The 18,000-nt window shown below is 35.9% G+C and overlaps 1 protein-coding gene across 8 annotated transcripts in view; it reads left to right on the forward strand.

The window, feature by feature from the left end:
- LOC104133005 (SLX4 interacting protein) overlaps window positions 1-18,000 on the forward strand; it is a 77,401-nt gene that overhangs the window by 30,189 nt on the left and 29,212 nt on the right. For 2 of the 8 annotated variants that reach the window (XM_035901730.1, XM_035901731.1), the window contains exons 4-6: window positions 7,418-7,469; window positions 8,482-8,571; window positions 11,840-11,963. In XM_035901730.1, coding sequence (XP_035757623.1) covers window positions 7,440-7,469; window positions 8,482-8,571; window positions 11,840-11,963 — 244 coding nt within the window. In that variant the 5' untranslated portion in view covers window positions 7,418-7,439. The other 6 variants (XM_035901734.1, XM_035901735.1, XM_035901736.1 and 3 more) reach the window with 6 other exon arrangements.

Below are 18,000 nucleotides of genomic sequence, written 5' to 3' on the forward strand. Positions count from 1 at the left end.
TCCTTTCATCTTAGTAATGTGCACATTACCTTACCAAACATTCATTGTGGTTTATCTCTTCTTCACCTTATGAGAATTTTGTAAATTATGTTTTCATGCTGTCCAATGGCTGGATTTATTTCCTCCAACAGAGTCAAAAGATACTGAGGGTGGTGTCTTTTTACATTGATTCTTATTGCACTTAATTTTCTAGTCATGACTAGCATATGCAGAAACACATATAGTCAAGTGGTATGTTACTAAGCTCCTTAGCCGTCCTGTATGGTTCTGCTTTTCACATGCTTAACAAATACATCAGCAGCTTGCCAATACATACTTGGTGATCTTTTGTTTATACTTTAAAGTTTGGCTTATTAATATTAAAATACAGCATGTAGAGCATGTATGTAAAAACCTGCAAAAATTTTTTAACAAGTTAAAGGTCTGAAAAAGGCCCTGAAGCCCTTTTATTACTGGGTGTAATTTCTTTAGAAAATTATATTGTCACTTTACTGTTTGTGATTTTTAGGTTTGTTGGAAACTTTAGTCATCCCTGCTGTTTCTTAGCAGGACTTTTAAGCAAGCCCTTTTATGTATTCTGACCCTCTAATCATTCTAGTTGTTTTAACCAATTGCTAGACCTGTGAAAGTTAGAAATAGCTAAATTTGAAATTCAATTTAGTTACTTTAAGGAAGTATTAAAGAAGCCGATAGTGAACTAGGTACTTCTCTGATCTCCAGTGCAGAAATTAACGATCGTTGTTAGGGTTACCAGTTCTCGGTACTTACTATGATGATACCTATTACTGTAGAATCTGGTCATTGCAAAATGAATGATTCGGGTGTGTGGAGCTTTTTGTACTGCATGCATACTGGTTCCTTTGTCTTTCCACCTGAGTAAGAAACTAAATCCTAGCACTGACTTTTTGGAACCACAGAGGACATCCCAAATTCCAGTTTAGTACAGCAGTGGTGAGGCCGTTCTTCTCATCATGAGTCACTTTCATAATACCAAACTTTTTTTTGTTGATAGCTTAGGGTGAGAGCTAGGTAAGGTAACTAATCTTTATCTGCACCCACTTACAAAAATCAGGTGATACACAATAAATGTGTTATCCTGTGGCACTCTTTTGGTGTGTCCAAGCCCCAAGAAATGTCCTTAAAATTTATAATTAAGAATTAACTACATTTAAATAGCCTGCAAGTATGTTCAGCTATCCAGTTAATATGGCCTCTCACCCTCCCCAACCCAAAGTGTCATAAATGCAGGTTGCTGCAGAGATTAGTATTTCTTCATGGCTTGCTAGCTATGATTTTAAAGATACCATAGTTTTTATAATAATATTTTACAACAAAAGGGTGAAAGCATCTTGTTAGACTCTCCAATTATCTTTCTATTATCTTGAACAAATACTGTGCTATTTCTGTTTTTCTGAATCAGTTCTGACACAGGCAGGGACATGGTATATATCCTTTCAAAACAATGTTGAGATTGCAGTGTTACTTAGAGACTTTGCCCTGGGGGAAAACTTGCCTTTTGCAATTGTTTGAGCTCCAGCTACATGGCTCCTTTCAATATGTAGGCTACAAAACCTCCTACGGAATTGGAACCAGACCAGCATAGATTGACAACCTAAATTAAGCTTAATTCTCGCATGCAATTTAGGCCTCTTTTTCAACATTGTACCTGATAAAGCAGTTCTCCTAGAGCAGCTCAGATGTTTAGATTAAGTAATTACTGCTTAGCCTGACTGTGGGTGATGAACTGAAGGGCTCTGTTTGCACTGAAGCATTCTTACGTTGCTAAAAACCATGCAGATCCTTTACCACGGCAGATACTTGGAGTGCTCTTGAAGCGGTTGTCTTGATTAATTTATTTTAATCTGTTGATTTGGGTGGTTGCCTCACAATTATGTGGTTCAACAACAGTATAGTCCTTAATTTGAAAGTCTGCACTATCATACACAGCTCCATCAGATTTGAAACTACTTAGATTTCTTTACATTTTCCTAGGGGTTGAATCATTCACGCATATGTCTTGTTTTCCTTTTCCCATCATTTCTTACATTTAATATCCTGTTTATCTGCATCTTCTGAGAGTCTAACATATTGCCTTGATATGTTGTATTCTAGTTTCTTGTATTCTCAGATCACTTTTCACAAAAATTTGTTCTAAAGGCTTGTTCAATGATTGGACCTCTTTGCTGGGCATGGGAACCACTGAGTGATCTTAATGCTCCTATAGCTCATTGGTTGAATTTTCAGGTACTACTTCTTTCATTTGACTAAAACACCAGAAAATTGAACACTCCTCCCTTTAGGAATTTCTCAGACAAACTATACTACTAAAAAAAGCAAGCCAACCACTTGCAGAAGATTACTTAGATATAACTCATATTCAGCTTATAAAAGCTGCACCCTACACCATTACTGCTGATCTGCTGCTCCCTTTTCACTCTTGCAGAGTGATCTCATAGATTTTTTGAAAACGGGACTAAAAAGGTCTAGATGATGTCAGCTGATGGCTATAACCCTTCTCTAACAAGACCAGCTATTTGTCACAACTTTTTTATGACTGGCAAATAAAATAGAATCCTATTTGAGACTTCCAAAGGGCAGCCTGGTTGTTTGCTGGAAAGTTGTGAAACTGTAATATACAGCCCAGATGCCATAAAGTTTTCTGAAACACAGCAGAGCTCAGTCTGTGGGTACGAATTTCTAGTAGCTCTTCTAGTTGTGCGCATCTTCCATCTTGTCCCATTTTTGTGATTTAAGATCCTTTAGTCCCATTTTGCATCTAGTACGAGCAGCTGTGAATTCTGTGATAATATAGTGAATGGCTCAGCATTGAGGATGGGTTTGGGTTACAAGTCATCTCCTCAGAGTCATGCAATATTTATAACAAAGTACAAGATTTTCAAAAGTTCTAGAACCAAGCAGTTCTCATCCAGAAAAGACAAAAGGTCAAAATTGGAATTCCCCCCACACCCTCTGACTTTTGCTTCTTAATGCTTGACCATTCTGAAGAATGGATTTGGATCATTCCTTCAGGGTTCCTGCTTGTGCCTTCTTCTGGAGCCTTCTCTTGGGTCTGTTCTGCACTGTTTCTGAATCAGCTGGTGAAAAATCCTTTTATAATCACCAGTTCTTCTTGTCAGGTGACCTGATTAATCTCAAGGCAGTAAAACCAATCCCTGTTGTTTTCTAAACGCTCTGCTGAAATTCAAAGTTGAAAAACCACCTTGCTTTGGACAGTAATTAGAGAGGCCCTATTTCTTTGCAACTTGACTGTAGGGTGAAAAAAAATTCTGTCCTTTTTTTCAATCCTCCCTCTTTTATATTTTTCATAGGACAAAAAGCCTCCAAAAAACAAACCCTGGAGACTCTGCAAAAATACATGGAAAAGCTATGTACAAATCAAATTATAACTTATGTACTTCTTAAATGAATGAGAAATGTATGATGTCAGGTGTCACCAAACTTCCTTTGCTCCCATATAGCCATCGGCAGTGGTGGTGGCATAAATAGCTGTCCTGAGCCATGTATTTATGCAGGTTGAGGTGTTTGAGCACTTGAAAAGTGTGTCCTGCAGTTTAGGAAACTGTGTATTACCTCTAATCATAGCATTCTTAGTCATGCTAGTAAATGAAAAGTAAATTAATTTTGTATAATAACAAATATATCTCCTGTGCTGTACGCTCACTTGCTTTAAATGATTTTTGCCTGTAGAAAAGAAAAACACAAAATATTGAAAATCATTGGTGCTAAATGTATAAACAAAAAGAAGACAAATAATTTTCTTTGGGGTCAGAAAGGTAAAAGAAGAGAACTGTTGCTTCTAAAAAGCCTGGAAAAAGTGTGCGTGTGTGTATATATATATAGTCATAATGCAATTGGCACAGGCTAATGACAATACATAATTATACTTAATGCTGTAGATGTTTGAACTTGCATAATTAGAACATTTACTGATTTTAGAAAGAACTTGGAAAGGTTGGGATATATTAAAATTTTCCTGTTCATTTAAGAGAAGATATTTCACATGTGCTTTTTTTCTTTTTTTTTTTTTTTTTTCTTCTCCACAAAATCTCTTAGCCATGCTTTTGCCACCTGGAGACTGATGATGCTTCCTGTCAGTTATATCTTTGGAAGCCCTTTTCGGCATCATGACATTTTTGAGTGGTTATCAGGATCTAGTCTACTTTTTTTAACTATTGATGTCATCTGAGAGTGGAATAACATCACTGCAACTAAATATCACACCTTTCAGGGCAGAGGTAACAGAAAGAAACAGTCCCTGTATGCTTAGCCTGGGGAACTAAATTTTTACAGTGTAGGGTGTGCTTCTCTCCCAGTGGAACTAGGGAACGTGTTTCAAATCACCTTTAAAATTGATTATAAACAAAGCAAGGCTTATAGAGAAAGGTATTGTCTTCCTGTAGACCAATTAATATAACAAACTTCCCAAGCTTTTGGTATGACAAAGACCATTCCGATCTGAAGCAGAGACTTCAAACTTCAAGCTAACTACTACTATTAGGCTGATGGTGTCACCTATGTTTGCAGCTATCCTGGAGAGCAAAAGCGTATGTGACAGTTGCAGCTCGCCTCCTTCCTACCCGCCCCTGAAAGCTAGCCAAACTATCATGTTTCCTTTTCAGCTAAGCTTCAATTAATTCTGACCCTACAGCCCGTATCCGCAGAATAATCACAGAAATGGGAAACGCTAATATGTGTCTTGGGAGGCTGGCTCTCCAGTCTTGTCTGGTTTAATGATACAGCATATTTGGAATGATGTAACTGAATACAAACTCCCCATGCTTATCCCCAGCATGCCAAATATTTTTGTTTATAATGACTATTTCTACACTGTTTGAAGTGATGCAGTTTAAAGAACTGAGAATACGCATATAGGAGCCTCCTGATTGTAAAAATGAGTATAGCAATAAAAAGTATTTGTTTGGGTTTATCTACTCATCAGGGGATTTGAGATAATAATCCACCATCTAATACGTGCTTATCCTGGGCCAAGGGTTTGACAGGTTATGAGCAAATGACATTCCTTGACTGACTTACCACTTTGTGTTGGTGTTCATTCTGTTTATGTTACATGTCTGGTTATCTTTTCCATTTGCAGAATCTATGGAGTGCTTGATGTATTTGTATAAACAGTTTGATTCCTGAAAATATGTACTGAATTAGATGCCATTACTGTACAACAATACACGAACAGCATTCTGAGATCACTTAAAGCCTTTTGTTTAATAACACAGTGAATGTTATTAGACTGTTACAGTAAGTACGTTAACATTAAAAAGACGCTTGTAAAAATGAAGAGGTTTTGAATTCTACAATTATGGAGGATATCAAATGGGTGCATCTGTTTCTGTCTTCAATTTTTATGTGAAATGTTTTTCTTTTGATTCTTGACAAAAACTTTTCCTTTCAAGTCAGGCGTTTGGGTTTCAGTTTTGACAATTGCACCTCTAGAAAACATTTCCAGTGCAAATTTTGAGATTGAGCTTGAAAACATAGAATTTAAAATTTCTGTTTGTTATGTTTGCCTTTCAGTTACAGTACTTAGGAGTCACGAGTTGCTTCATGCAGCCATAATGGCTGGAAACGCTTCATTTCCTCTAAAATAAAAGCTAGCATTTTCAGGAATTGCGTCTTCAGAATAAAAATAAATTATTTAGAAACTTCTTTAAGATCATCAACACTGTTAGTATAAACAGTGTACATTTTTGTTCCACTTCCCTCTGTTCCCCACAGTTATTTGTGTTGGAATTTAATCTGTACAGAGAGCTCCTCCTTTGCTGCTGGAGCAGCCAAAGCTGTATCAAGCTGTTTAGTGTAAATATCATACATATATAAATACATATATAAATATCATACATAAAGCTGTGTCATGTGAAGGCGTATAAAGTATAAATACAGGTGTAGGGTATACAACGTAATGTAGAATTTCAGAGTGCAAAGGAGCCTGCGTGTGGGCTGTTGCTTCTATCATGTTCAGGACTTACAAAAAATAGGAGGTAATGGGACCCAGAAAGATCTGTGTTTATATTCTCTTACTCCCCATATTCCTCTTTGTCTGTGACAGTTATTCTTCCTTGTGTCCTGTCCCAAAGCTATTCTAATTGAGTGGCAAAACTGTTGGCTTTTGGGTGTTGAAACAGTTCCAGGTATGCTGTCTACAAGAAGAGTGCTCCAAAACTCAGAGGGGTAGATATCTTCCATTGGGAAAGCTTGTCTATTACAAGGATTTACGTCTTATTCATCTGTAACTGTTTTTCTTTTAAGTACTACAAAAGTTTAGTCTGTTCATAATATTTTCAAGATAATTTTGAACTGTTCCATTATATAGTTTCAAATGCGGTTCCCTAATTTCTTTTTTCCAGTTGTTTCAAGATTGGTGAATGAAACAAATATTGCCATTCAAAAGGAAATAATTACGAATGTTATGTCTCCTTGAAAAACAGGTCTATACTTTGCATCTCTCTCTCTATATAAAAAGTTTTTATAGTCAATAGCAAATGATGCAAGTTAACATGTAGCGTTTGATAATTTGCATTTTCTTGAAGTATCAAATACTTGTTTGTTGCTACAAATGCTGAATCATGAATAATTTACGGGCTTTCTCTTTATAATATGCAGTGTCTGCTAACTTTGAAGTTCAGTAGTCAACTGAAAAGTTTGCTGGAGCTGACTAATGATTCACCAGAGATTTTTGAGAGATATTTTGTCATCAGTTTAAAGCTCGGAGAGGTTTGCTGTTGCAGCCATCTGGTAATTCTTGGTTCTCTGGAGGAAAGAGAAGCCTTTTGATAAAATAGATCAAAGCATTCTGCTCTTTCAGTGACTGATACCTATAAGTAACTTAGAAGTTTCTCAAAATTATTTCGCAATGCCTGTATAGTTTGCCAAACTTTTGCATTCTAGTTACAATACAATATTGGCCATGAATTGTATTTTAATTATATTTAAATCATTATTTAAATACTTCTCTTCATGGATAATTTACAGATCTAAGTGTATTGTAAACCCAGGGATTTCTAATTTACCAAATATGCTGTCATGATTAATAAAATTGATGCTAAATCTTTGTCTGTACTAACTGTACAGGTAAGGGTACTCTCAAAGACTGTACTTCTGCTATACCATAAGCCTATGATATAGATGTACGTCTTGGACTGTAGGTGATGTACAACTATAGCATAAAAATATATATCATACTGCTTCTAGAACTAATTCTGTTAGGAATTGGAACTCTGGCGTGGGGTTTGCAGATGTTTGGCAGTGAAGAGCAAACATGGAGAGAGTTAGGACAGGAAGTGTGCACTGCAGTGTCCGCTTGAAACGAGACCAATCTGACGCTGGATTGTACATACACGTTTGAGATTTGTCTGGAATCAGGATGTTGTTCCTATTCCATCAGACATTTCGGATGTGCAATTGCCATGACTGCACATGTCCAGTCTTCTCAAAGAGTGAGTTTATTGCATCACAAGTGCGGCACAAGCAGCCAAAACAGAATGATGAAATTGGCTTTTACCTTGCAAGTTGTTTAGTTAAAGGATGTTTGAGAGAGATTTGGTGCTGCATTACAGTAGAAGAAAGGGAAAGCATTAGCTTGTAATGCACCATACCTCTGTGGTGGTGCAATATTCTCTTGCTAGGGGTGAGTTAGTGCACAGCAGAACTAAGGAGATGTGTTTGTGCCGTTCACCCTTCCTTATATTAGATGGTCATTGTAATGACTGGTGTACTGACGAAAGAAAATAATTAAACCGCCTATGTCAAACTGTCCTCAATTAAAGCCTATCAAAGAATTTCAGAAATAGTTGATGCGTCTTGGGATGTAGCCTGTATCATCCTAACAACTATATATAGTGTTTATTAATAGGTTAGCCTTATTATCATTTGCCCATTCAAAGTATAGTATTGGCTAAAGGAGAGATGTCAAGGAATATTAGGTAGTTACCACAGATTCTTCAAACTTGCTGCTCTTTACATTAAGTAGTTTGGAAAGAGGAAAAGACTGCTAGAGAGGCTGACTTTTTAAGGACTTAATAAGTTTAAAATGCAAACTAGATAACTAATGATACTAAATTCTCAGGAAATAGAATGATGGGAGTTTGGTGAAGGAATAGCTAGTTTTTCACATGTAAATCTTAAGTTCAAGCAAATTTTAATTAGTGGTGTATAGACAGCAGAAGATAATTCCATGTACTAGTGGTGTGTTTATTTAAACTTTTCAGTGAGCTATCCAAGATAGGTCTGGTGCTCTTATTTCTCATTAAGCCCACAAACAATGGTAAATTTGTAATTCCGTACTTCATAATCTTCCAGTTTTATGTTCTGCCTGCTGTATCTCTGAATCAGATGCATATGCTTACCTGATTGTTTACCTCCTTGTCTGCTCGACATGTGCTTCCTAGCAGCTACAGTTGAACATTTTTTTTCTTCTTTTTTTTTTTTTTTTTTTTTTTTTTTTTCCAGTGTGGGAACTTTGCTGTTTTGGTGGATGTTCATATTTTGCCTCAAGGCTCCAGTAAAGACACCAGCTGGTTTTCAGATCATGAGAAAGAGGTACAACAAATATCAATTCTACTTCAAAAGCATGTGGCTGCAGGGAAAAAGTTGGATTGCTTGAACTGCTCAGTATTTTTCAGTGTTATGAGAATATTGTTAGTTATACCTAACTGTCAATGGTTGCTGTGGGACTCCTAAGTCAACCATATGTGCTTTTTGGGTCACTAATGACCACTTTCAATTTGCCTGTTAATTTTTAAACTCTGTGTGTGCATTCATGCATGAGGGCATGCTGTTTTGATTCTTCTGACTTAACTTTGATTTTAAAAACATATTTCTCATGGATGTTTGTAAATTATCCTGAGTGATATGAACCAAATTGTGACAGTTATAATTTTTGCAGAGCTTGTTGGTGAAATCTTTCTATTGAGTTTTTTTTGTTCCAAGACATGTGAATGATGTTGCATTTAGAGAGTGCAAGAAAATATGAGTATGCATGGTAAACAATAGTAGAACCATTGCATTTTATGAAAGAAACTGCCAATCTTTATTTAAGTGTATCATTTGTATGTCCTGACAACAGATGAAATTTTGGAAAATCAGTGCATCAGTGACCAGCAAAATTATGAATGTAACTTTCATCAGATTCTGTGTGGTTTCTGCTACAATCTTGTGATGGGTTACTGGCGGGAGTTTTCCCCTGTTTCAGTCTGTGTGGGAACTTGAGAAGTTCCCTATTGAAAACGAATGCAGGACATGTTTGAAATGCCTGTGGACTTTCCCGCAAGTCTCTGTTACGGTAATTTTCAGCAGATAGCTTTCCTAATAATGGCACAATTAACTTGTCACTGCAGAGCATCCCCATATGTCTCAAAGTAATACGTTTAAATAAAACTACAGGAAACAATAAACTAATATCCTTAGGGAGTGAAAGCAGAATATTTAACAGCATGTTGTTCATCTGATGTGTGCTTTAGTAAGCACAGAAAGAAGAACATAGGGGAAATCTTTTAGACTTCTTTTTTCTGACTAAATGAATCTCATTGCCCCTTCTATTTATAACCAGTTCTACTGTCCCGGTTATCTGACTTTTTTGTAAGACTGCCAAAACAAAAGATAGGAATTTCAGGAAATTAGATCATGATTGATTTAATAAAGAGGCATGACAGGGCAGCATTCATTAAATTTCTGTGACCGCACATTTTGAGTGAAGTACAAAGGTTGCATATTTTTGACAACCAAGAAGTGTGATTCCAATAGCTTTACAATTCCCTTCCTATGCAGAATTTTTGTTAAAGTGGGGAGAAAAATGTCAGAAAGGTATTATAGGCAAATTACGCCTACATATTTTTTTTTTTTTTATGAGAGCTTTTACATATTCATCACAAGCAGTTTTCTACATTTTTGTTGTTTCCAAAAATTCTGGAAAATGCTAATGGTGGTACAGCCGTCTTTGCTTGTTTGTGAGAAAAGCAGATGCCTCTTAGACCCCTTGTAACACAAACACGGTTTCTGCTGATCCCCTGCTTATCCTGGATGAAACTCAGTGGCTGCTGTTTGTAGCAAATGGAGCAGTGCTGGCCTGCCAGCTCCTGCTGGAGCATGAGTTGCGTAGAGCAGGCTGGGAACTAAAGGAGTGCCTGTAAGCATGAGGCTGGTGTAAGAAAATACAGTACACGTAGTCTAGCTGGGGATTATAAAGACTGAAGTTTACACGCTGCTGTCGCATGTGTTGTATGTAGAGTCATCTTCAGATTGCTGCAAGATGCAAATTGAGGCATTTTAGGAGCTTTTCTGTCTTTCTGTCCTTCAAATTTCCCTGCCCTTTCAGTCCTCTCTCTCTTCCCCTGGAATAAGAAAGTCCAAGTTTTTTCCTTGTACTTGAAGAAACATTTATTAAACTTATTTCTATTCAATATCATTGCTATGATCTCTCCATATGCATCTAGATGTCAGTTACAAATTCTTTTTAGCAGTGGAAAGAACGTAGAAATGATTCTCTTGAAGCCTGCTCATGTTTATGCTTTCTTAAATATAGGTTTGTATAGTTCTTTGTGGAGAACCATTTAAATAATATTTCCATAAGCATAACAACTAAAATATTTTCCATGTAAATTAAGGAAGTGCATGCTAATCTTTATTGTTGCAGAAGGAACCAAATGCACGCTACGTTTCCGCTGCTTTCTAGATCTTTTCATTCTAAGCTGAATGCATAGTCCAGTGCAGGAATGTGTAATGAGATCACTTTAATGAGTTAAACAGAAGAATAAGTACATATAGTATTTTATAATTGTACTCTTCAAGCAGAAAGGAAAACTTATTTCTTACTGTAAGGAGAAAATCTTGTTTGTGGTTGACCAATATGTGCATTGCTTTCATTTAGAGGAGTACATTCAAAATTTGTTGATCTGCATACTTTCTATATTAATCAAAAGTAAATTTCAAGAGAAGATATTTTAGTTTAGATAGTACTAATACTATTTCATCTATTGTCCAAACACTGTAAAAAGGTAAAATGATATTTTTGTGTGCCACAGAGTATAATTTCTGTGAATACATAGTTATGCACAATGGAAAATGAAAATACTGAGGGAAAAAGTCTCAAATGTGTGTATGTATTAATCTGAAAACTTATTCTGGTATTCAAGAGATTAATATTTTGCTTTTACTCCAAGTTTTTTTCTATAGTTATTCTGGCTGAAGGGTTTGTTGTTCTTGAGTTGTATGTGGGTTTTATTGTGCTTTGCTGAAGGAAATATGGAAGACATGAACGGTTCTGTTTAGGAGCAGAGAAATGAAAATGAACTAGTGAAATTAGGTTGCTGTGGCCTAATTAGCTCTGAGTCTTCCCCCCCAAAATTATCCTGAACTGAAACAAAATCTCTCTTGTGGTCTATAAGGATTCTTGCAAAGAAATAATGTGTTGACAATTCCTGGGAGGATTTTTACTAATATTTTGCTTAAATACCTAATGTTATGATACATTTTTAACATGTATTTTTTTTCCTACTTTGCATACAAATGAGACTAATTTGCCATTAAAAAATGCTAGTATGGTAACATAATGTATTTCATCTGCCAAGTGAGAATTTCATAATGTACTTTGTCTCTTGTTTTGTAGTAGAGTTGTTTGATTCCCCCCTGCTTTGTTCCCATTCATTTCCTAAATTATGCTCTTTTCACCTCTATGTAATACCTCAGCACTTAATTGCAGATAATGTTTTTTTCATGTGAAAGGGAGTGATTTTTTTTATTGATTTCTGCTGTGTGTCTGTGGGCATGTACGTAAATTTAGACCTAAATAGGCCAATGGTTACTCTTTCAGGAGGTCTGCATGCTCCTAGAAGAAGTTGTTGCTTCAAGAGTCAAACACTACTTGGAAGCACCTAAACAACGTGGTCAATGGAAATCGATGGAACATGCACCATCTGGTCCTTTGTTTCTTACTGGTAAAATAAATCATTTACTTATTGTGAAATAAAGTAAGATAAAGTATGGTGGAAACTGCTGTTCTTTAGGTTTTTTCCAGGAGAAATTTGCCATCAGGAAAGCCATTAAGCCTGAAATAGCTGGTGTTTGGGTCTGAAATTACTTCAGCGATGTTGTTGAAAAAATTAAGTGGGTTTTAATTTTCTACATTATTGAAAAATGAATATAACACTTGTACTATTAGTATGAGATCCTATCATCAATTAAAAAGAGTAAGTGGTCATCGTGGTGGGTTTTACAGTTGATAGGCTTATCTGTTGTTGTTATATCACACAAGCAATTTATGTTTAAATAGTTTTTAGGAAATAATGATTTTTTTTTTCTTTTTATTACAGTGTTGGGCATGTTATAAACTTGTCACAGAAAAGAAGGCCTGCAATAGTAAAGGCCTGTGTTGGCTATGGTTTCTCACATTTCCTTAAATATTTTGAAATAGATCTCTACTGAAATATGAATTCCGCAATGAATATAATAGCATGCTTACAATATACAATCAGTATATAGATACTTCTTTTTTAATTCAATGTGTTTTAACAGTTATAATTCTGAACAAGTCTTTGCCTCTCAAAATGTTTTCAGTTATTGGAAAGGTATATTCCTGTAGAATTCTGGTTGATGGTTGCAATTTTAAATGCTATTATCAATATTAATGAGTCTTTTTAATACAGAAAACATAGGTTAAATACTTTAGGGTTGGCTTGTTATTGCAAAATTTTTAGGCGTATGTGGGAGCCAGATAGTTACGGCATGGCAGGAGGGGTTTTTTTCCACCGACAAGAACACAATGCCACATAAGTAAAAAGGGCTTCAGGACGCTAAAAGATGTTCAAACCCATTTTTCCTTGCAAATTGTAACTACATTTTATCTCTTTGAAATATTACTGTTTATAAAGCACATGAAGTTTCAGATCCCTGTGCTTTTCTGTGAACTTTTTGAGTGAACAAATAGAATTTTCTTACAGTGAAAGCAGAGGGACAGTACTGAGGGTGGGATCAGAATTTCTGAGATTTGTTGAGGTTTTTCTGTGTTTTCTTTTACTGAGTGATATCTTTTTATTATTTATTTTTTAAAGTTTCCTACCTCAGTAAAAGGTGGGTTTTCAAAACCAATGATTTTGTAAGATAAAATTACCAGATGTAATAATTGTTTTATATATGCAGGCAGATGCAGCACTAATTTGAGGGTGTTTGTGAGATTTTAGGGTCTTATATTTTCTTGTATATCATGAACGTTTCAGTAAAAATACTGGTACTCTGTCCTGGGGTTGCAAACTGATCTTCTGCTTGACTCTTCCCCTTATTCCCTAAAAATGAAAAGCTTAAGGATATGCATTTGAGGAGGTCATCAGTAATATCTGTGACAGCTTTAGATTAAAGAATATTTACTTTGGATGAGGCAGAATTACTGTTCCAACAGTTTTCTGCAGTTAATCTCACTGTCGTTAATTAACACTAAACAAAAAAAAAGAAGAAAACAGTCTGTGATAATGAACATTCATGTTGAACTTAATTTCCGAATCTTTCTCTTTCCCCTTCTCTCACCCTGCTTTGCTCAGGGCTGTAATTTGTAAGAAAGGAGTGCTTTGTTCAAGTCCAAGAATCAAGTTTATTCAAGTTACATTCAAGTCTGTTCTTACCTGAGAAGGAAGTAACAGAATAGGTGGGTGTTCACTGGATTGACCGAGACCTACCTCTAAGGGACTGACCCTTTTAGGTGAACCACAAGTCTAATAGTCTTTAGCAGTTATCATCACTTAAATGTGGCTGGCTCCAAACCCTCTTGTGTTTTGCCTTCCCCTCTAGGATCACAAGTTCTGTTTGTAGAGTACAAAGATCTGCTTTTGTGTTTTTTCACAAACAGATGAAGTGGCAAGATAGCTGGCCAGTGTTTGGCTTACTTTCATAGTATACAAAGAAATGTGCAAGCTTGGTATGTGGCGAACTACATACACATAGGTGCTGCTGGTGAAATGTTTAAGCTTGCAGCTATTGTTGCATTTGGAGGTTATTACAAGTTTTTGAGCTCTTCAAACTGAATGTGGGTTTTTTTGCTCAAAGTTATGCAAGTCTGTGTCTAGAGTTTCACTGCTGTAAAACGCCTGCTATTGTAAGGGAGAGTGTATCCATAGAAGGAACTTTAAGATGATTATTAGCTGGTTATTACTACTTCAAGTATCCCAGGTCAGCATTCCACCCCTATTTGAATTCACAGCTTTTCAGGTAATTTTAATTAGTTTGCTCTCGATATTGCAGGATGTATTCAAAATTTATTAGAATCAGAATTATTGGACCAGTAGTAGTAAGATTTTTAGACTACCTGTAATATTGAAATAGGTTGTATTAGGATTTCCTTTAGAAATAGAAGCCAAGCTACCTTATTTTGATGAGCAGATCTCATTCTGCTGTCTAGATCTGTTGAACAGAGATGAGTGTTGTTAAACTGCCTACTGTAACTGTTTTGAAGAGAAAATTTTCACCTATCACAATTTCTTTTGGTATTAATGTTATGTTTCATATTGATATTATTTAATGCCACCTTTCAGTTTTGTGGCACATAATATAAATATCCGTGCATGTTACTTGTTAATTTACATCTCTTTTTCATTTAAGTTACACCCACACAGCAGTGTGTGGTGGGTCGCATACCATCTCATTACGAAATCTGTGGGTGTTACACACAGGAGAAGAAAGAAAGAAAGAATGGAAAAATGAGAGAAAGTAGCCAAGCCAAGCAAATTCTTCCTATTCTTCCTTCTGTCTGAACAATTTCCCCACCCCTCCCAAATGACCAGTATGAGCAATTTGCCAAAGTAAGCTTTAATTTAGCATTTGGACATAGGGTTTGGTATAAACTCTGTTTCCTCTGTTTAATTAACGTCCAAACATGTTTGATTTTAGGTTGTTTTATTTTTTTTAAGAGAAAATTAAAATAGGGCAGACTTTCAGAGATTCAATTTTGCCTGCATCCAATTTTCATGGTCAAAGTCATGCAAGAAGGGCATTGATCAGGTATGGTTCACTTGCATTATTTGCAGTTCAATGATTGTAAGCCATCCGGTAACAAAACCCAGGTATAAATGCATTTCTCTCATTCATTAAAAAACCCCACTACTTCACTTTACAATTGTGTAATCTTTAAAGTTAGAACTTAAGTTTTTATCTATACGCGCCATACATTTTCACTTTGCCCCACTTGTGCTATTCAGTATCACATACTTCTTTTTAGTGATGATGTCAAGCATCTTAGTGTGTCATAATGCTCACCTGCTGTAGACTTACACAAGCTAAAAGCAGAGCCTGATTTTTCATGTTCCACAAAAGATGGCTGGGTTTGATTAAGAGCAATGAGAATTAAGTAACAAGAAGCTATAAAGAGGACTGAGTGGAGATATTAAATACAGGAGAATGACAAAGGTGAAGACTGGAAAATTAAGGAAGGCGGCGAAGTTTACATGGGCACAGAGGAAACAAGAAGGAGGATGTGGAAAGAAAATATGGCTGGTAGAAATGTTCACGTTGGAAATGGAAGGAAGGAAGAAGGTATCTTGTAAACTGACCTTCTCCCTCTTGAGGGAGGTGGACAAGTTTAACTATGTTTATTTTATAAGTAATTTCCCTATCTTTTCTCATTCCTTCCCTAGCATCCTTATTGTTTTTCTTGGCTTGAAGGTGGAACATTTTTGCTCCGATTTCAATGTTTTTATTATATAGTCTTTTCTACAGTGAAAATAATTAAAGAACATGCTGTCACATGGCATAATGAGCTCTCAGCTTAATTTTATCACTTTCTCTGGGATTGTGTATATTTTTTTTATATTTTAACCTAGTTTCTAAGGAAATGGGGCTTACTGTGATCGTGTTTTCTCTGTGTGTGTCTATCCATCTTTTCTCCCAGTTGCTTTTTGCAAAAGTGATTGAACTTTATTAATGGGTAGAAGACTCAAATATTCAAACTTTTGATCAGCTTGCTAAAATGAGAAACTGAAAGAAGTACAAGCACTATTATGAATAGTTCAGCCTTACAAAGACCTGGAGTCAAAGTTCACATCTTATTTAATATAAAAAAATGCATAAGATGCAATTTCATAAGGAAATACATTTCTGTTGCTTATGAAACTATTTGTTTGGCTCCTGTAAGCACACAAAAAATACACAATAAATCATGACAGTAAATATTCTGAACTGGTTTGGCCTTGCATTTCAGTTTGAACATTGTGATGTTTTTAAGGAACACATCCTTTCCAGACGGCCCTTCTTTGCTTTAGGAGTGTTCACTGTTACTGCAGAACATGAAATGCGTAAGATGGTTGTAGGGTATGTTCCATGTTAGAGTCCTGTAGCAGCAAAACTTATTTATTCCCACCCTCCCAGCTGTTAACTCGTACTCCTCTGCTGTGAAACAGTGTTTTGTTAGGTGAAACGAATCTTGCTTAAAGAGCAAAATTTGATGGGCGCAACTGGAGGGAAAGTAAGCTATAATAGATAAGCTGCCACAGGGGACTAAGGAGGACAGAAGTCTTTTAAATGAACTTTGATGTTTGCAGTTGCACGTTGTCATTTCTGTCTCTCAAAAGAATTATATTGCAGCTTCTTTACAATGGACTCATTTATGATTTGTGGCCAAGTCCTACAGATCTTTGTGAACTTTAAACTTACATTCATCTGTCTGTGACAACAGAGCCTCATAGCTCCCTGAAGTATGCAGTAACTTATGCAATAACATAAGAAAAATGGTTTGATTCGTATCTTGTACTTAATATTTCCTGTATTTGCTTTAGATTACTTTTCCCCTTTTTTTTACAGTCAGCAAATGGGGAATACAGGCATCTTTTTTTCACCAAAAAATTTTTCTTCTAGAAGATCAAGGTTATATATCTGATTTATTCTTTTTTTTAATTATTCTTAGGGTAGAGGATATTTGACAAGATCCAAAAACTCCATACTTATGCACTGTATTTTCTTTTTAGTATTTTTTTTTCTTACCTTAGATTATAATACAATAGAATTGGGAAAAACTCTAAGAAGGGCAACAAAGATGATCCAGGATGAGGAAATGCAATACAAGGAACATACGAAATACAGGGAACAGTTAAGTGTGCTAGGAGTCTTCAGCCTGGAAAATGTATTAATTGGGGAGAACACAACAGAGAGCTACAAAATCATTTCATCTCTTCTTCTTTTCCAATTTGAGAACAAGAGGGCATCAAATGAAGGCATTGGAAGCACCATGGTAGATAGCAGAACTGTGGAACTCTTTGCCAAAGGATAATGGGTATGATAAAAACTTACACTGAGTCCACAGAACTGGACAAGAACATGGGAGAGTAATCCAGGGAGGGTACAGAATTCACAGAAATCTCAATGAAGGCCTGAGCTGAGAGTGCTTGGAGTCTGGGAGAGTACTGGGGAAATAACCACATGTACTTTGTATTTAGTCTCCCCTTGTAGCCATCTATAGCGACTTTTACATTCAAGGCATATAGCTCTATTGACCTTTGATCTTACCCAGTATGGCCTTTCTTATTGTACTTTTCTGGAAAAAGACTGCACTATAAACTGAAAACTCATTGATATTTCAGAGAGAGTTGGTGTGTTTCAAAGATAGTCAGAGAAAGTTCTGCACTTTCTAGATTGAAGGATCTACCTTTGTCTTCCTGTTACTACACTGATATGTGCAGAGACTTTAGCAATTGTTATCCCTGTCTTATGTGGGACATTTGCAGCTGGAGCACCAGGTGGGTTGAATGTGTTCTCCTTATTTTACTTCTTCCCTTGTTGCAGCTCCCATGTGAAGTTATTTATGGTCTTGGATAGGAAATGAATTAGTGTATTTATTTTAAAGATAGCCTTAATAAAATGTTTTATATAGTTAGTATTGTATTGAAAAGAAATACCATTTATTTAAAACAACAGGAGAGTTGTTAAATTTGGTGTCTTTTTTGTGAAAAGAAAGAATTTGGTGTTGTTTTTGAAAACAGCCTTGACCCCTAACCTTTA

The sequence above is a fragment of the Egretta garzetta genome, unplaced genomic scaffold, assembly GCF_000687185.1.
Source record: "Egretta garzetta isolate BGI_Z169 unplaced genomic scaffold, ASM68718v1 scaffold419, whole genome shotgun sequence".
Classification (NCBI taxonomy): domain Eukaryota; kingdom Metazoa; phylum Chordata; class Aves; order Pelecaniformes; family Ardeidae; genus Egretta; species Egretta garzetta.